Source organism: Suricata suricatta, chromosome 1 (assembly GCF_006229205.1).
Source record: "Suricata suricatta isolate VVHF042 chromosome 1, meerkat_22Aug2017_6uvM2_HiC, whole genome shotgun sequence".
Classification (NCBI taxonomy): Eukaryota; Metazoa; Chordata; class Mammalia; order Carnivora; family Herpestidae; genus Suricata; species Suricata suricatta.
The window spans coordinates 106,491,345-106,511,942 of NC_043700.1; the positions used below are offsets into that span (position 1 = coordinate 106,491,345).

Sequence of the window (20,598 nt, forward strand, 5' to 3'; positions counted from 1 at the left end):
TCGCGCGTCCGCGCGCGTGGGCACTGCGCCCCGCACGCGGAAACTACATCCAAAGGTCAGGCTAGGCTGCCCGCGAGGTTGGGATTGGGGACAGTGGGTGACCTCGAGGCGAATTCCTCCTCGGCGCCCTTCCTCCACTCCCCTAGTCACCTTCGCGTCAGCAGAACAGCCCCTCAGGGCTAGAGGTCTCGCTCTCTCTCGCTAAGGGTTAATTTTCCGATCGCACGAGGGGGAGGAGATTTCCCTGTAGACAAGTAAAAAGGGTGATGGACAAACGTGCGGGCACTAAGACCGCAAGGCATTCATTTCCTCCGACGGTGGATGCGGACGCCGGGAGGAGGAGAACCCCAGAGCTAGGAGCCGGGAGCCGCGGCACAGGCAATGCTCAACCCTGGATGTAGCTGAGAGAGGCTGGGAGAGGCCGGCCCCCGGAGACCCAGCGGCGAGGGGAAGACCGAGGGGGGGTGGGTGGGGGAGAACAGACAGGAGAGCTCTCGAAATCAAGCGCTTTACAGATTATTTTATTTTGTGTAGAGAACACGTAACGACTCCGAAGATCAGCCCCAATGAACATGTCAGTGTTGACTTTACAAGAATATGAATTCGAAAAGCAGTTCAACGAGAATGAAGCCATCCAGTGGATGCAGGAAAACTGGTAGGTGATGCTTTCGCGTGATACTCTTCCCGGGAGCCCTGCGCGTCTCCGCGGTGTGCCTTAATGTCGGTATTTTCTGTCTGGGGCGTGAATGGAGCGACGGATCGCGGGCTGCAGAGAGCTGGTGGCTGAGTTCTCGGGTCTCCCGGGTGCAGGAATCCCGGGGGCTGCATGAGGCGCGTGGGTCTGTGAGTGCCCCTGTGTGAACCGTGGCTACACATACATCTTTAACAGATTATATAACATAGAACATACATGTGTATATAGAGTAGATGTCTGCGCGACAGGGAAGGCGGGAGAGATGCCACAGTACAGATTCCCTACCTGTGCAACCTTCTGGTTTTCATCTAGATTTGGATTTTCTCCCTCGGCCTCCAGCAAGCAGAGTGTGAAAGGCAGGGAAGAACCCGATCTCCTGCTCCGTTTAACCCTCTCTCGCCTGCGCTCTCTGGTCCTTGCCCTCTCCCCATCCCTCGTGTCCTTCCTTTCTCCTTGCAGCCCTCCTACTTCACTGCCCTACTCTCTACCGCTCCCTGGCCGGATTTCTCCTTCCCTGGACCCCTTTCCCCGCGCGGATCCCTTTCCGGTTTCATTAAGAGGCGGGGGTGACGGGGGGGAGGGGACAATGAAAACGGTAATAAAAATGAATGAACCCGAGCGAGTGGAGCCACGCCATTATTAAGTTTCTGTTTTACGGAGACGCCTTTTGTACACGCTCCGTCGTAATTCAGTAGGAAGCTGTTGATTGGAGTTGAGACACAGATTAAAAACCCCTCGGTCCGCAGAGTCCTTGGGGGCTGTTCTCCGGACAAACTTCCAATAGGGAAAGAGTCTTTCTTGTTTACTGTGTTCCCTCCGCCAGTTCCTTTGAAAATCCCAGTGTGGGAGGCGATCCTATGTCACCTTGCAATATTTAACAGAGGAGGGTGTGTTCATCAGGCTTGTTCCTTGTAGACGAGCTACTGTGGCAGACATTCTTCCTTCCTTAAAGCCCGGGTCTGGCGATTCTTAGTGTAAACTCAGCGGACCCCGGAGCTGGGCAGTGGCCTGCAACCACCTGGGTGCTCGATGGGAGGGTCGGGCGGAGAGGCTCTACGGCGCCTAGGGATCCCGCCCGCCGCCGCGTGCTCTAGCGCGCGTGCCCCGCGCGGTCACGACCGGCCTTCCCTCCCCGATCTCATCAATGGGAAACCAGAGACGCCGGCGCGCCGGGGGTCGGGGCTGGCTGTGGGAGGGGGTGCCGCGGGCCGGAGATGGAGGAGGGAGGTTCAACTTCCTTTACTCCGGTCCCCAGGAGTTGTTATTGGCCCCGGGAGGGTGGGCCGCCGCGCCCTTCTCCTCCCGCCCGGGTGGCTGGCCCACCCGAGGCCCGCTGGCCATTTGCGGCTGCAGCGGGGCCGAGCCCGCCCCCTGCGCCCTACACGCTGGCTGGGCCCGGCCTGTTGGGGGCGGGCGTGCAGGGCCCGGCGCACCCACACACGCTGCGGCGTGGCTGGGGACTGCACGGGGTGCGGGGCGTGAGGGGTTCCGAGGGCCGCGTCTGGCCAGGCCCGGAAACCCGCTGGGGGGCACGATCTTCCCTGAAGCCCTGGGAGTACGGCAGGCACGTGGGGCGCGGGCGAGGACGGAGAGCGCCGAGGGTGGGTTTGGAAGGCGGTTGAGCCCCGGAGAGGCTTGATTCTGGAAGAGTGCAGACTTTGAAGGGTCTTGGCGTTTGGGGAGCCGACCCTGCTCCGCCCCGGCGGCCCGGGGACCTTCTCGGGAGGCACTTCCTCCTCCCGCGTTGAGGGTGGCGCTGAAGGCGGGGCGGGGGGCGGCGGTGGCCTCCGGCCGGAGGCGCTGGAAGCCGTGAGGCCGGCCAGCTGAGGGGCCAGGTCTTCTCTGCAGCTGTTTGTCATGGTCTCTTGCCACAGCACTCGAGCCCATCTTCTTCCTCCATTAGCGCTGTGTGCCCTGTGTTCGTGCCCTGTGTTTTCCAGTCTGCCTTGTTTTCCAACTTGCTGCACCTTTATTGAACCTGCCTTTCCGGAGCCGGCGTCCCCTTCCGGTGGCTGCCCCCACTCTCGGCGGGCCAGCCCTTCCTTGCACCACCGCGATGGATATTGCCTTTTATTTACTGGGTGCCTTTTCTCTGAGGCCACTTTCTGTTGCTTCTCCAGGTAACCACTTCCCGCCTCTTTTCTCCATTCACTCATCAAGTACACACTGAACCAGACAGGGCCTAGCCCTCACCGGAACTGAAAATGGCAAAAATGCGCCGAGCTGTTGAGCTCCTGTTGAGCTCAGACCACGGGTTGCTTCTAGCTCTTTACAGACCTTTCTAATGGCAACGTCTTTCCTGGCTTTTGTTTATATACATGAATCTTTGCGTGTATGTCTGTGCCTCCTACCAGACCATCAGCTCTTTAGGGCATGGTTCTTGTCTCCTTCCACTGGTGATTATACGGAGCACGTTGAAGAATGCTTTATAGGGGGCAGAAGCTGGAGAAAAAGCCTATCCAGTGAGTTAAAATGATGATTGGTGCCCATTTTCTTGCCAGCCCTACCTGTTAATACCTGAACCTTAAACAGGTTTGGCCTTCCCTCTGCATTTGAATACCAAGTGGTCGTTATATATTGGGATATTTCCCTTCCTGACTTTTTTTGTTGTTGACCCTGTGTTCTTAGCTTGCATATTGCAGTCAGAAAGCCCTGTGCTGTTACTCTTTCCTTGCATGTCTACTTGACCTTAATTGTCATGCTTTCTCCTTTTACTCCAGAGGATGTGCATTTGTCCCAATATCATAGGATCCCAATTTTATAAACTCTCCTAACCAGAATCCCAGCAGCAAAAAAGTCGTGAACAATGTGTGTAAGAAAATGATTTTCTTTTCATTTACCTTGTTAATAGGAGAAGAGAGCTCCATGACCAAGGCTTAGACCCTCTTGGGGGAAGAGGCATTTTAGGAAACCAAAGCCTTACCTTTTCCAGGACTTAAAATGCTTTGAAATAGTTTCTAGAGGAAAAACACAATGTTGTGAAACATCTGCTCTGTCATTTGAGCAGTCATTTGCACTTGTCCTTAAAAATGTCTTAGACATAGCCTCAAATCTTATTAATTTGAAGACTTAGAATTATCTCTCAAAAATGAGCTACATGGTCTTTTGAAGTATTATGAGAAAGGCCAGAGTGCTGTTTTGTCCGTATGCTGCCTGCACTACTTACTATTATTTAAGAGGAGCTTAAATAAGCATCATTTATTAAACACATCCTATAATCCCTATTGTATACTAGTATTGCATATTAATATTATGATACCCTTATTTTTGGAATGGTATTTGTATAAACACCAAAGTGTTCAATTGTGGCAAGTTTATCAAGTTTATTCCTGCTTTAACAAATTATTAACTCTATATTCATTGTCCTAAACACAGGATAACTACTATAAACCTTTTTAATTTTTTAGCAAATAGTTTCATGTATAATAAATTAGAGAAGCAATTGAAATGCAGCGTAATAAATATATCCCCTTGAACAATCATCCTGAAACCTCATCTTGAAACTACATGTCAAGTTAAAAATACTTTGGGTAATATTATCCGGTATATGGTATTTTACTAGACGAGGTAGAGCAAAAGGCATGCTTTTAGCCTCAATAGTATTTTTGACTTCCAATTTTACACTGAAAAGCCCTGTGAGTTTACAACATTGAAAAGAAAGGCGTTTTGTTCCTTAATGAGATGCCTGGCCTTTACCTGTTATTTTCACTAATAGCTGATTCAATTTGTAAGTGCTGCTTGCAAGGAAGTGAAATCACGTAGTGACTGGTAAGGCAAGGCGACATAAAAATTCATTGAGTGAGAAGGGCAGCTGGGCTCTGCCGTCTCTTTCAGCAGCCTGCCAGGTTTGTGCTAACAGAGGTGGATGCTAGTTGCTCCAGTTGTAATTGTCTGGCCAATGATGATTATCTTCTGATGTCGGCTGACATGGTGTTCACCAATAGGAAGGCAGGAGGCCTGTGCTGACTGCTGTAACATTATGGATGTGAGGTGACGTCATCACAAGCCTTGCCTAGAACCTCATGAAACCCTCCCCCGCTCCCCTCTGGCATCCTTCACTTATCCAGCCTTTCACTGCTTTGTATATTTTTCTGACTTTCTCCTTTCCACTTCCTCCATGGTGGTGGTGTTGGTTATAAGAGTTTTATTGTTTATATTTTGTGTTCTGTATGTTAGGGTCTATAAGATGGTGTAGGAAGTTTTAGGATTAAATATTATCTAAGAAAACCTTATTTACAAATTTGTTTTTACTAAGGGAGAAAATGAGAGGAAACATTGTTTAAAAAATTGTATATCTATACCTTTTTATATGTGAGGTTTTAGAAAGTAACATGACATATAATTTCCCCATTAAAGAACATAAAAACATTGTAAGCCTGTGTGTATATTACTCAAAACAGCATCACAATGTCAGTCAAACTTTTAAAATGCAGACATAGTATTAAGCTGTTGTTTTTTCTGTAGTGACAACTGTTCTGCATCAATCCCTAGAATCCTTGAGATCTGCTGTATTCATTTATAAGAAAAATGGCTGGAGAACTATGCAATCTGCTCTCATGAAAGAGGAAAGACCAGAGTCTCAGTAATCTGCCACTACAGCAAATACAAATTTGGTCAGCCCACTAGGAAAATACTATGGCCACATAATACTCCTGGTTCCTTCCACTTTAGGGAATCACAGCTCATATCAGCATTAAGATTGAAAAGACCTAAGTGTGAGGAATTTAGTGTGTCATTCAGTAAACTTTAGAAAGCACTGGGATATTGGCCTGATATGCAGTAGGTTAAGAATGAGAAGACTGAGGGTCACCTGGGTGGCTCAGTTGGTTACATGACCAACTCTGGCCACGATTTCATAGTCCATAGGTTTGAGCCGGCGTTGGGCTCTGTGCTGACAGTTTGGAGCCTGGAGCCTCCTTCAGATTCTGTGTCTCCCTCCCTCTGTGCCCCTATCCTGCTCGTGCTCTGTCTCTCTCTCCCCAAAATAAATAAACATTAAAAAAAATTTTTTAAAAGAATGAGAAGACTGAGAAAATGCATAGAGAAGAGAAATGTGACCTACTTTAAGATGACAGAAAGTAATGAAGTGTGTGGGAACTGTGACCTGAACTTCCATGTATTTTTTTAAAAAACGATGTCTTTTCATGCAGTCTTAGACACTAAAGTGTTTTAGGATTCCCAGGGATAATGGAAATTATTTTTATGATCATATTATCCATCTCTGTATTAGCATTAGTCATAAATAGTATATGATGTAAAATTTTTACCTAAGGCCTTTTGTTGAATTTTGTGAAGAAGACTTGTTGCTTGTTGCTTTTGAGGTTAGATGATGATAATTCTCAAGGTATCAGGGTCCCATTATCATTTAACTCCAAAGTCAACCCACTCCAGATCTAAGAGTTGCTTTGCATAGTTTCTTGAAAGGAGATTCTTTCAAGTTAGACAGTGGAGAAGCTGGTGGATGGGGGGAGGGGAAGGATGGGTGAATACTTAGGACGGCATAAAATAACCATCCAGTCAGCCTTTAGCCAATAAAGCAAAATGGAGGGTGGTACTATTCAGTTAATTCAAGAATTCATCTTTGCTTCAGTGATCTGCATATTTTAGGTCTCTGTTTCCTGAAACGAATGATGCAAACATTATCTCCGTGATCCACTTAGTTGTTAAAGTACGGACATAGGTGAGCTGAGCTGCCCTGTATTACTAAGAACCGGACAGAAGTCCACAAAACTTTCCTTTAGCTGTTTACCTTTTCCTGTTCTGTGTTCTAGTTCCTACCTTCAAATCTGTCTGCCCCCATGGCCTTTCCACTGACCTTTGTTAAAAGAGCACAGGCATTTACTTAGGAAAATTGCTACCTAAACCACAGAAATTGTATCTATTGATAACCTTAGAAAATCTGAACAAAAATATAACACGGCTTTATTGAAATGTTAAGGCTCATAACTTCATCCTTTACTATATTCTGATTGTGTATGTAGACAGGCGGGTACAAATTTGTAACTTTTGGCAGTTACTCATAGAACATAAATAGCATCCCTAATGATATATAACTTTCAATAATTTTATTTTAGAAATTAGTCTTTTTTTTTTAGAAATTCAATTTTTTAATGCTTTTTATTTATTTTTGAGAGACAGACAGTGTGAGCAAGGGAGGGTCAGAGAGAGAAGGAGATACAGAATCTGAAGCAGGCTCCAGGCTTTGAGCTAGCTGTCAGCACAGAGCCTGAATGTGGGGTTCGAACTCACATGCCGTAAGATCATGACCTGAGCTGAAGCCGGACGCTTAACCGACTGAGCCACCCAGGCTCCCCTAGTCTTTTTTTTAAAAAAAGCCATTGCTCTAGGGTCAAAAATGAATTTGTAGTTTTAAGCTTGTAGAGCAAAAACCATTCCAAAGCATTGGGTCCATGTAAGTTCCCTTACGTTCAGGCTTCTGTGTTTATCCTGATTCATTTCTGTGCTGAGCACTCACAGTTTTTAGTTTTAAGGTTCTTTATCCTAGTATATTGAAATGGCAAATATTTTTAGGTAAAACTTCTGTTTAACCAGTCACTCACAGTGATTTTTCTAAGATTTAACTTTAAGCTTGTCTGCCTGCCCCCCAAAAATGTACATGTGAAAAAGATTTACACTTAACCTTTGCTGAGATAAATAATGGCAACCAATTTTGCTGGATGGGTACTCATATAGTTTTCCAATACTTCTATTCCCTTCAGAATTTTCTATTTTGGTATTTTTTTCTTGGAAAGATTTTATAGCTAATTGCAATATGTTAAGGGGATATCATTGATAGAATGTATTTTCGGAGAGGAAGCCTCATGGTTTTTACTTAGGTTTAGGATCACATATTTTAAGTGAACTAAGTGTAACTCTATTTTTTAAAGATAAATTTTGAATGTTCTAACACAAGCCTTAATTTATTAACACTCATCATTGGAGCTAATGTTTTGTTTTTTTACTTGATCCTTTGAGTTCTGAGACTGAATTCTTGAATTGATTATCTGTTAACTCTTAATGGGCAGTATATATCTTTCTTTGAAGACCATTGAAAAGTCCCATGAAATGCATGTTTATTATATATTTTTGTTAAGAAAATATAGGCCTTTACCTAGTAAAGGGCACATACATACGTAAAGATGCTAAAGTGACTTTCAAAATATGAAAACTGATAGCCTACTCTAGACCACTTCTTTTCTGTTTCTTGGTATTCAAAGAGTATCTTACTCGCCTAGACCTACTTCTAGACTTTGCTGCAAAGTGGGTCTCAATTTAATTGACTTTGGCAATGGTTTTTTTAAACTAGTTAAATAATGTGTTTTTAGTAAGCATTATAAAACTGCAAAAATGGAACATTTAGTTTCGGATTTCCCCGATTATTAATAAATTTTTAAAAATTTCAATATAGTTTATGATAGCTGAAAACTTCTAAGGTTTTCTGCCCAAGTCATTCCTTCTATTCATAAAGTGTTGTTAATAAAATGTAAAAAAATTTTAAGATCCTAGGCCCACTCTAACTGGGGTAATTGACTTTTTCAGGCGTAGTGAGTTCAGTGGAACTAAATGCTTTGAAGTTGAGAATTTTATGATCTTGTTTTAGGAGGCTCGATGGGGAAAAAAGAGCTAGATGAAAAGGGTTACTCCTGAAACCTTTTTTTTTTTTTAAATGTGTGAGGCTTCTATTGAAGTCTTTGGGTGTGTTAAGCATTTAAAAAGTGGACTAGCAGTGGTTATCACTACAAGAGGGAAGGAAGCTCAGTAAAGGTACTGTAAATATCCAGGTCTATGGTTTCCTCTCAATTTTATGACTTTTTCACAGACTTGATTTAAAGATCTTTAAAAAGTAGGGTAGATTTTCTTTATTCTCAAGTAATGATACTAGTCGTTGATACTTAGTTGTTTACTGATTGCTAGTATTCTTTTACAATGTTCTGCATATGTTAACTGCTACATCCTCCCAACCGCCCTTTGATGTATTATCTTTTTGATATATTTTTTTTTTGCAACAGGAAATGAGGCTCAGTGTGCTTATACAAGTTGGGATATGCACTTAGGGAAGCCCTGGGCTCCAGGCCCAATGAAGAGTTTGTCACTGAGGCCCCAATCATCTCCTTATTTGAACTTAATAAACAATGCACTTGAAAACTTGCAGCACTGTAAACACGTAAGGAACCTGTGGTTTTAGTCAGTGATCTCCCAAATGCCTATTATCTTCTAAATGTTCACTATGGGATTCTGAACACATAAAGCCAGAATACGAAAAACATCTGCGAACATTGTAATGAACATTAAACTATATAGATAAATAGGTAATTTAATCATTAAGACATATTTCCTGAACATCACTTGTTCATCTGTCAACACTTTTATGAGTGGAAAAAGCCATGTCACCTTTATCGATGCTTCTATTCTAAAATATTCCAGTTTTGTCTCAAACTATGACACACAGATTTGGAACCTTTTTTATAAAGCATGCTTTCTGTCTGGTTCTCTTCATGAGCCTCACGCTCCGCTTGGTTCTAGACTCTGGGAGTCTGTGTTTCCACCTTGCCCTGCCTGCTGGAGGGTTTTAGTAGCTACTGGTAAAGAGCCACCCACTGTTGACAGAAGGAAAAAAAAAATGTGTGGGTCAGGGATGTCTGTATTCTTTGAGGTCAATTCCTGCAGTGTGAAGAAGTAAAGAGTACCTTTATTTGTTCTGTTTATTAGTTTGAAATTCTTTATCTCATTCTAAAGTGAGAAATATGGGAACAAGAAATGAAATCATTAAAATATGTAAAGATGCAGGAAATAAAACATCTTTAATTCTTATCCAGAGCACCGCTGTTATTTTGCCACATTTCCTCCTGTCTTGTTTCCAAGTTTTTTACATACTTTAAATGATTCAGTACTAACCACTGACAGACTGAGTTCTTATCATGTGCCAGGGACTGTGTTGGGTGCTTTATTACCTCATCTCATTACAACGTTTTATGTTGTTTATGCCCCTCTTTACATTATGAATATCTCACCGAAACCTCTCCATAAGTATATTTTCCAGTGGCAACTCAATATCTTATTGAGCTTCAGTTAATTTAGATAACCATTGCCTTATTGTTGAACATGTTAAGTTTCTAGTATTTTGCTATTAGAACTCATCCTCTGTGTATTAATTTTTTTTACTTATCTGATAATTTTCTTTTTATAAATCTAAACTATAGCATCCAGGGTAATTTCTCTTTTTAATATTTTTTTATTTGTTTTGAGGGAGAGAGAGCGAGAGGATGAGTGGTGGAGGGGCAGAGAGAGGGAGACAGAGAGAACCCTAAGCAGGCTCCTTGCTGTCAGCATGGAGCCTGATGCGGGGCTCCATCTAACAAACCGTGAGATAATGATCGGAGTAGAAATCAAGAATCAGTTGCTTAGAGCCATCCAGGTGCCTCAGGGACTTACTCTTTTTTAAGGTTCAAGATACCTACAACCTAGTTGATATCTAGAAAAGTTGAATCAATTTACACTCCAGCAAAGAAGAACAGTTTTCACATCTTTCTTAGCACTGAAGATGATCACACTTAAAAAATCTTTGATAAGTTAATATAAAATGTGATGTCCTATTGCTTTAATTTATATTTATTTCTAATGAGATTCAAAAGTTTTATTTGGGTTTATCTTTTGCTTTTATAAATTATCTGTACCAAGCCATTCCTACTTAGCTATAATTTGCTTACACTTGGGATATATTAAGGGTATTAGCTTTTGTCCAGCATGACTACTTTGTTGTGAATAATTTCTTCTCTAGAGTGACTTCTGTGACGCTAGTATACTAACTTGTGATAGCTTGGAGCAGACCTAGATCTAGCAACTACTTTAGTGTATGAAATAGAAATGTATTTTCCATCGCACTCTGAATTAAGGAAAACAACTGTTCTTATCTCTTTATAAATAACCTATAAGTCAGCAGCCCCAGGGAAGAAGGGAGAGAGGATAGAAGACTGGGCTCCTGTTTAATGTGGAGAGAGAGAGTAGTCTCTTAGACTTCCTGCTAATTTGTGGACTCTCTTATTTGCATTTACTTTTCAGTTTTCCCCAGGTATGATGATGAGTCTTCACTATGCTATTATAGTGTGGCGGTGAAGCACATTGCCGTTGGAGCCAGTGCGTCTGGATCCAAGCCCTGGTTGAACCACATAGCAGCTGAGTGACCATCTCGTTAGCAGATTAATTAGCACCTCTGCTCCAGTTCCCTCATCTCTAAGTTGGGAGATGATAATAATAGTATTGGGGGTGATAATGATGGAATCTACTGTAGCAGGTTGTGAGAATTAGACAATTTATTATACATTAAGCCCTTAGAACAGCGTCCAGGACTGTATGTGATTCTTATTATACCTTTATTGTTGTCTGCACCATAGACTCTATGGGATCAAAGGGAAAAGGGAATCATAAGTAATGTCCTGTATAACTGAGGTAACCCAAAATGGCTGTGCAATCAGTCCTCCAAATATGACAAAAAAGCCCATTACCCAGGAGCCACTACCAAGGTACAGGCATTGGGGGAAAAAAGTGTGACATCAACTCTGCTATCAAGAAATCTATAATTTGAAAGATCCTAGCAAGAGAAAACGTTGTTAATATATATGTGGTTTAAAAAAAAGTGTAAAGACTAATTCTACCATGTATGTTTGGGATATTTTCAGAAGCTATGCTTTATCTTCAATCACATGTGACAGTGTGAAATACAGGCAGTCCTGGTAATAGATACTGGTTACTAATTTATTTCCTATAAAACACCTGAGATTATCTCATTTAATAATTTATTCAGCAAAAGTGGCATAGTATCTTTATTATGTTACACACACTAAAGGTAAAATCATTCTATGTTAATAAGTAAAATGATAGTGGCTAAAAATTTTGCCGTTACGAGCTTGCAAGTTTGTGCTTCAAGTTAGTCTTTGGTCCTTGCTCAATGATTTTTTTCTTTTTTAATTTCAATAAGAGAAGCATGGCTCTTTGGTTTCTTAGCAAAGTAAAATAAGAGAACATCACACATTGGTTTTCTCTTATGTATCTGAACTGCACTAAGCTTGTGGTGAGAAACTTAAGTGGAATCCTTTCTTTAAGGTTCCCAGTTTTCTCATTCTTGAGACAAGCAAGTCCATTGGGGGTTCCCAAGGGATGGGAGAATTTTACTTCCATGTGCTTATTTCTTCCTCTCTTAGCTTCAGTTGAAGGAGGTCATTGAAGCACATGGCCGCTTCTTGACCCTCAAACTGGACCTGGGCATTTGGAGGGTCCTCCTATGCCCACCCTTGTTTTGAGATGTATGTTCTTCCCATTGTTCCCATACTAGAAGGCACTTCAAGGATGCAGCCTTGAAAGAGGCATGTGTTGTTGAGACCATCTGGATATATTTGTGATTTTTAGCAGGCAGGTGTAGAGACTTGCTCATCTTGCAGCATCTGAAGATAAGCCTCATATATAAATCCCCTTGTTTTTTTAAACTGCCACCTACCAGTCCTGAGTGATCTGCCTTTTTCTTCGGTCTCCATGCACAGAGGACCAGTTTTGAATTTCACTCGGAGAACTCCTGGGTTACAAACCAACAGCCTTCCATCTAGGCCTGGAGTTCCCATCACAGTGGGCAGCTTACACACATACCCCACTTTGTAATGGCAGCACAGGAAAAGTATCCTGTGCTATTAGTGGGGTTTTGTTACTAACCTCTGAGCTAATAATATTAGAGTTATAAGTAGACTGTCCCCCTGGGCCCCTGTCAACTAAGAGGAATTTTTCTTTCAGACGTAGTGTTGTAGATCCTTGGAATGTGTGGTTTTAACAGTAGCAGTTTTATATGGAGAATGATGCAAGGGGCCAGGAAATGAAGCAATTTTTTAAAACTTTTCTGAGGTCAAATTTGAGAAGCGTTTGTTTGTCAGAGCAGTTATGTTGTGCTTTCTCTTATTGTCGTGTAGGTAGGAATTCTCACGAAGAGTAGATATTATGTGGTCATGAAAAGTGGCCCCACAAAGGAGTATAACACTTTGTACTGACATGAAAGTAAGAGAAGAGTAAGAGGTCTAGGAACATCATGATGCTTAATCAGAAAAAAATAGATAGTCTTATGGAACTTTTCTAGATTAAAGGAGTATTCTTCAAACGTTTTATATACATCCTTCTAAAAGAATTTCAGAAGCTGTGTGCTGCCTGACACATTTAAAGTTTTTCATTGTAAGTTGAATTAAATTCTTAATAGAGATAGAATAAATAAGATGAGGATTAGCTAGTTAGAATAAATATTTTCTGGTGTGCTGACAGGTTTACTTTATTGACTAATGCATGGTGAATCCAAAATCACATAAACATTTTTCTCAATGGTTTTATTTAATTGATGGCTCCAAAAAACATGTCACATTCCACATAAAAAGAATCAATAGCACTACCCATTATTGTTTCTGGTTCTGAATTCAGAACATTTCAATGTTCATTATGTAAAGGTTCTAAACAGAAGGGGAAAATGGGTATTATCTTCTTGACTCATACCATTGTTCATTTTTGCTTCTTGGGGGGAGCAAAGAAGGAAAGACCTACGTAGGCTATCAAGTATCTTTTAAATTATGTTTTTTTGACTGCAGAGAAGTTTATAGATAGCATTTCTGTGTGTGTTGTAGTCATTAAGACTAGTTTCCTAACTGGGGAAAGCAATTTCTTAACTTGGTCATCCAATGTCAGAACCTGAGGACTTAAGTCCATTCCACTTGGGGTGGCTCTGACTGTTGAAGGCTGTTCTACATCTTGACCTGAAAGTTGTGTCCCCTCATCATGCCCCTATTAGCCCTAGTGCTGACTCTACCTGTACTTAATAACCACGTCCACATGACCATGGTGTATGCATTTGAAAATTGCTATTCTGTCCTCTCTAGGCTTTCTTTTCTAAGCCAATTCTCACATCATTTGCAGTCTACTCATAATCCACGTGGCTACTGCTGAGAAATCAAAAATTAGGACTCGCACACTTTTGGTTTGGACAATTAAATGTGGCTGACTAGGAAACTGCTAATATATTAAAGCTTGGTACATATACATTAAAATGAGCAAGTCTGTGTTAGAGAAAAATGCTGGGGGAGGAGGAAATTATAATTTTAATCTCCTAGAAGGTCTGTCATGTGGTCATTTGGAATATTGCAAAGCCCCTATTTTATATATGGTATTCTGGAGATTTTAAGGACTCTTATCAGAGAACTGCCAGGGTTATCTTGAGTTGTAGTGGTTTTTGATTACTGCCCGTACATTCACATTTGCAGAAATACATTTTTTGAACCTGTATGTTGTGATTGCTGATATTGTTTGTGATCGCATCATTTGAGTTGGTACTTGGTTCTTCTCTAATTCTTTGTAATCATTGAGTTCTTTTTCTACTGAAGAGAGTAGTTTGGAGTAAAAAAAAAAAGTTTGAGAACCATGCTGGTTCTTGATCCTTAATCAGATATTTGGGCCAGACTCATTTGGAGGAGGTGGTTTCTCTTCAGAATACACATGTGCAGACTTCATGTCAGGGATTCAGAACAGTAGGTCTAGGGAGGGGCCCAGGTACTGAAAAGACTTCCCAGGTAATTCTTAAATTGCCTTACCACGTACTCCTCTGGATGGTACTGATTCTATCCTACATTCTCTGGGTTTGTCTTCTCAGACCATTGATTTCACAAACTGAGCTTCCAAACTGCTCTACTTCCTTGTTACCTCCCTCGGGACAGGATATCACTCTGTTCAACACCATTGTTTCTCTCCCCACAAGCCCTGTGTGATCTGTCTCTCAGTTCCGTTTCTCTTGGTTCACTGCCATGGTCACTGTTCTTCAGGCGATCACCTTGTTTTTTGTTCCTTCACTCTATTCTCTGCCTAGTCTTTCAGCACTAAGGTGCAAATCCCATCTGTCAATCCTGCAGTTCACACCTTCAGTGGTTTCCCATGGTCTACATATAACAACTCCAAATTGTTTTGATTGGTTTGAAAGGCCATTTAAAATCTGGGTCCCAATTGCCTTCCCTCCTCCCACACCTGTCTATTCAAATACAAATCAAAAATAATTGGTCTTCCCCACCCATCAGAACCCATTGGGTCTTCCTTCATGGTTTGCTGTCATGTCACTCACAAATAGATTGGTATTTTTCCTTATAGCTTTGAAATCCGTGCCTATCACAGAATTTGGCATATAGTGGCACTCTATGTGTGTTGAATAGATGAATGCATATATGTATGGATATTCAAGCCTGTTCATTCACATTCAAATGTATCTCATTTATTATCCAGTATGCTTAATATTGTCCGTAAGTGAATTCTGGGACACTGTCCAGTGCCTCATTGAAACAATCATAAAAATACTTATTCTCTTCATCTAATTTTAGTTTTAAGAAAAAAGTGTATTAATTTATCACTACCATTCTTAGTGAAACTGTGCTAATTGTTGGGGATTATTAGTTCTTTACTAGGCACTCAAACCATCTACTCTAATCAGAAAGAATCCAAAGACTTACCTACAATGAGGGGTGGTGGGACTGTATGCACAAGGAACAAAGATCAGGAAGAAAATAATACAAAATGGTAAAACGATGGTTATTTCTCCTTTTGTTCTTCCAGTTTTCTATAATCTTTAATATTCTGAATACATAAGGGTGGTGTGAATTTTTTAAAACTTACTTATTTTGAGACACAGAGAGAGAGCAAGTGCGCACAAGCAGCGGAAGGGCAGAGAAAGGGGGTGGGGGGAGAGGGAATCCCAAGTAGTCTCCTCACTGTCAGCACAGAGCCTGAAGCAGGGCTCAAACTCATGAACCGTGAGATCATGACCTGAGCTGAAACCAAGAGTTGGACCCTTAACAGACTGAACCACCCCCGTGCCTCTCTGGGTAGTGTGATTATGCATATTGTCTTACTTTTCCATTTATTTGCATTAACTGTAGTGTATTTACTGTTTTTTATAATAAAGTTTTATTTTACAATGATGTATTTAGTATCAGGTAACACTTCTTTAAAAACAAATTCATTTTTAAATAAAGATTTCAAAAAAGCAATATAGTTAAACATAAACACAATTTGTGAGGACATTAAACTTCACTATGTCAAATAAATACACTTTCTCAGATTAAGCTAAAGAGGAGCTATCCTATTGATGTCACAGTAAATTTCATTCTCTTTCTCCAGTTCTAAATTATTAAGTTTGATTATTTTTTAGTAGGAAGGGGTTATACATCTTTAAGCAGGAGTGGGAGGTGATAAAAGACATTAGTTTGACTTTAACATTACAACTTTTATGCATGGGCTTCAGGAATGTATCTAATAGGGCAAAGGTTCCCCAGGGACAATAGTCATCTAATCTAATAGAGATAAAAGATTAAATATAAACCTGTCCCAAGAGAGAAAAAATGAATAGGATAATTGGCTTAGGGACCTTGTGGCACCTGGAAACAGATGCAGCACATGTACCTAGAATCTATCATTAACAAATATATCGGGAATTGCAGAATGTCTGGAAGGTCGCATTTCATGTAGAGGAGGAGCTAGAAGGATTTTGTTACTCTCTGAAATGAAGGTTGGAAGGGCTAGTCTAGTCCAGAGGCCAGGCAGGCTCTGTGGATCCAGAGAACCTGGTGTGTCTTATCTGGTGAGAAGTTCTAGGGATGAGGTTAGGAAGAGTGTGACAGAGCTTTTTTAAAGGGCTGCTTTGTAGAGGAGATCTTATCAGTCCTGGGCATGGCTTTGAATTCTTGCTTCTTTTGGATTTCCTCTCATAAAAAGATGGGGGGTTGCCATTTGAATTCAGGAAAAGTAGCCTTTTGTTTTGTTTTTATGTTACCTGGATTTAGGAAGACCTGCTGGTCCATACTGGTCTTTTCCTCTCCATTGTCTCAACCAACAAACAAAAGGCCTCAGGAGAGGGGAAAGGGAAGTTAGAGGACAATGGTTGCAAATCATATGGGCTATAGTTTTTAAAAATCTCTGTAAATGATTTGACAATCCTTTGATTCTATCATTTCTGTACATTTAGAAAAACTTCTTCTCATCAGCTATAGACAACTTAAATATTCCTTCCGGATACAAGAAAACAAACAATAGATAGAAATATCCTACAGGAGCAAAAAAGAATATCAAATACTAAGGAAAATATTGCATAATTACTTTGAGTTAGGTGTATTAGAACTGATTATTTTTAAGAGTGTTATTTCCTCAAAAGATATCTTTTCTTGAAGTAAATTTAAAATTTTAATCTGCTGAGCATTTGTGACTTTCTTCTGTAATCTGAGAAGAAAAGGTATATTTATCTCTTCAGGTAATTAAAAAAATGTCTTTAAAATGTTTGTTTATTTTTGAGAGGGGAGGGGAGGGGCTGAGAGAGACACACAAAATGCAAAACAGGCTCCAGGCTTTGAGCTGTCAGCACAGAGCCCGATGTGGGGCTCAAACCCACAAACTCTGAGATCATAGCCTGAGCCAAAGTTGGACACTCAATCCGCTGAGCCACCCAGGGGCCCCTAAGTTAATTTTTTCAAAGGAACCTTTCTCCTATTGGAGAAATTTATTTTTAAAAGATTTTGAAAACCATCCCCAAAAGAAAGCATACATAGTTTCATAGTCTAGAACAACCATGTTTGTATCAGTTAAATGTCAAAATTACAATATACTAAGCATAAAGTGTTGTGACTTACCCAATCTCTGTAGATATGTAGATGCAGTTTCTGCCAGGAGAGAGTGAGGGCTATACCATTCATTGTATTTGAGTTTTTAAAACATTAAGACAAAAATTTTCACATTATAAACTTTTAATAAACTTAAAACATTCAGACAGATTGCCGCATACTATAAATGCTTGACAAATATTTACATTTATTTTGAAAATATGCCTAAATTATAAGGTTGTATAATGTGAATATTACGGTGATTTAGAAAATAAATCTTTACTACTAGTTGGGCTTTTTTTTTTAAATCAAGCAAATGTTGATGCTAATCTCTTTTTTTTTTTCTTTTTGACACTAATCTCTTCTTTAGTTCTGCTATGCCAAGAAATGGTCAGTGCACTGTAACTGATGGCTGGGCTCAGACTGTAGATGTTATTTCATGTGAATAATTCAGGCAAACCAGACAGTTGTCTTTTTGAACTAGCATCATGCAGATGAGATAATACTCCCAATGGGAAACTACATGGAACAACAGCAACAAAAGACTACCCTGTTTTTGAGAATTCTATCATGGCTGAGGAAGAGCCATGTTTGAGCTCAGTCTGAGTTCGTCATCTGACTAAACTTTCTGTGGAGAATATTTCTTCTCCACAAAGCACTTTGTGTCCAGAAGTTCTTTCTTTTCTCAGTAATGCTGGAGAGAGAAGTTGTGGGGACTCTGAAGCTGATACTCACAGTGGAGTACAGAAAATAACCAAACACGGTGTAGCTGAACGCCCCTTCCAGGATGAGATTTTACTTAGTGGAAAGAATGCACAGGCTCTTTTGTCCTGTTTAGTTTGTCATATCTAGATGTGCTGTAATAGATTTAAGCTGTTTTCATTAGGTAGCTACAACATAACAGCTCCAAATGTCTTTTTTTATATGCAGAGTCGAGAACATTTGGAATACAGCAGTTTCTCCAAGTATCCTATAAATTTTGTTTTCATTGATCTGGGGCCAGACTATCAATAGCTTGCCAGTTGTCTTTAGTAGTTAGCTTAAATTGTTTTTCATGTGGAAATGAAAAGCAATACTTGTGTTTTCTCAGGAGTTCAGCTGAGTTTAAAGGTTTAGTTTTTCCAAAAAAATAAATAAATAAAATAAAGGTTTAGTATTTCTACCCTCATTTCTGAAATTTATGTATATATTGTTTTTGCTTCGTCAATTAAATTATGTGCACCTGGAGGCCAAGATTTATGGAGATTACATATAATGTTTTTTTCCTGAAGATTTTACTTATGTAGAGGATATTAGAATTCATTTTGATAATGCAAAAACTGTCACAGAAATACCTTTAAAAGCAAGAAACTTTATTCAGTTGGGGTTTCCTCTTTCAGTGGATAGGCCTGGTGCGAGTAAGTTTAAGTAACATTGTAGAAAGTGTAGGAAACCACAAATAAGCAAGAGTAAGAAAATAAAGGTTACCTTGAGATAAACACTGACATTTTGATGCTGATCTTTTTAAAACTTTTTATGTCTCTTTTTAACAAAAAAACATTATCATAAAATTCATACCATATTTTTCTATAACCTGGCACTTTTTCTTCATATAGAATGGACATTTTTCCATGTTGTTAAATGTTTCCCTCGCCAAACTGTAAATGGGAGAATTATGATTCTTCAATGTGATATTCCTACCATGTGAAAAGCTAGAGGAGAGAGAATACATGTCACTCTTTTCAGTCAGTGTGTTATTTTTGGTTATTTTTAGAAGGAAAAAGAAAACTAGTAGCTTTAAAAGTGCAGAAAGAATATACTGAATAGTATTACTAAAATGGTTTTAAATTTGATCAGTGGAGTAAAAATACAATATATTTCAGATTATTTCCTTCCATGGATTATGTCCTCTGTGTAATAACCCTCAGTTCGCTATACAGTATATACCTGTCAATCAAGGAACTATACTGAGATGCTTTCAAATGCAAATGTCAACATAATTAACCATGACTTCAAACATAAAACATTTAACTACTTCATATAAGAATAAGTATGATTGGGAGCCTCTGTCGTTGCTTAGTGGTTTAATAATGCCATCAGTGTTCCAGGTCCTGTGGGAGTTTTTGTCTTGTCATCCTTCTTGTATCAGCAGTGTTTTCTTTGTGGTCACAAGATGGCTGCCATATCCCCAAGCATCTGTCCTCACTCCAACTTTCCAAACAGAAGGGAAGGGATAGGAGCAAAGTGCCTTCTCTTAGTTTCCTTCTTTTTTAAGGAGAAGCCTCCCTCCCAGACAACTTATTCTCAATAAGTTTATATAAGAATTTGCTATAACAACATCCCATTGGCCAGGCCTGGGTCACCTGCCTCATTCTTGGACCATTCACTGACAAAGAGAACTGTGATTGTTTTGTCTGCTCTTAGAACTGCTGACAAAGAAACTGATTGCCTTGAGGTGCTCATACCAGTTTTGCTTTGTCTCAGGGCTGGGCACATTGCATTACAAACAATGTTGGTTTAAGATTTCTGTTAGTAAAGGGTTGGCTGTTCCATTATCCTCCACGGTGCTAGTACAAGAACATATAGTCTAAGAAGACAGAAAAGATTTAAGGCTTCAGTAAAACTCATTTTTGGTACTTTTTACATGACTCCTCACTAACAAAATGGTCTTAACAAAAAGTGGACACATTGACTTATTCATGGTGATGTTAAATGTGAATTTATTGTGTGAATTACTCCTTGATCCCTAAAGATAGAGACTGAAATTCTAATCTTGTAATGGAAGCATAAGAATAATTTTCCAAAGTACCAACAAATGATTATGAAAGAATAGTTCTACACAAGACTTGACATGTGAGAGTCCTAAAACCTGACCCAACATTGCAAAATACTGGAATCAGTGATATCAGTGTGTGTCAGTCATCTTCAGATATGTAGTACATAAACTCAATGCATATCTTACCTAGCCATCCAAAGCAAGGCACTGCTTCAGAATAAGTAATTGTAACTGTACCTGTTGGATCAAATTGCATATGCTAGAAATAGTAACATCATATAGAGAGATGGTATAGTCTGACTCTAGTACCAGACTGCTTGGCTTTGAGTCCTTCCTTGTTCAGCCACATTCTTACTCTATAGTTCTCCAAACCTTAGTTTCCTTATTTTAAAAATGGGGCTCAGCCAGTTAAGTGTCTGAATCTTGATTTTGGTTCAGGTCATGATCTCATGGTTCTTGAGAATTGTGTCCCATGTCAGTTTCTGTACTGACCGCAGTGG

The 20,598-nt window shown here is 40.2% G+C and overlaps 1 protein-coding gene across 1 annotated transcript in view; it reads left to right on the top strand.

The window, feature by feature from the left end:
- The window catches only part of ELOVL6 (ELOVL fatty acid elongase 6), a 150,922-nt gene continuing 130,324 nt past the window's right edge, over positions 1-20,598 (top strand). The window contains exons 1-2 of the mRNA XM_029941957.1: positions 1-55; positions 535-655. Coding sequence (XP_029797817.1) covers positions 567-655 — 89 coding nt within the window. The 5' untranslated portion in view covers positions 1-55; positions 535-566. The remainder of the gene's footprint in view (positions 56-534; positions 656-20,598) is intronic.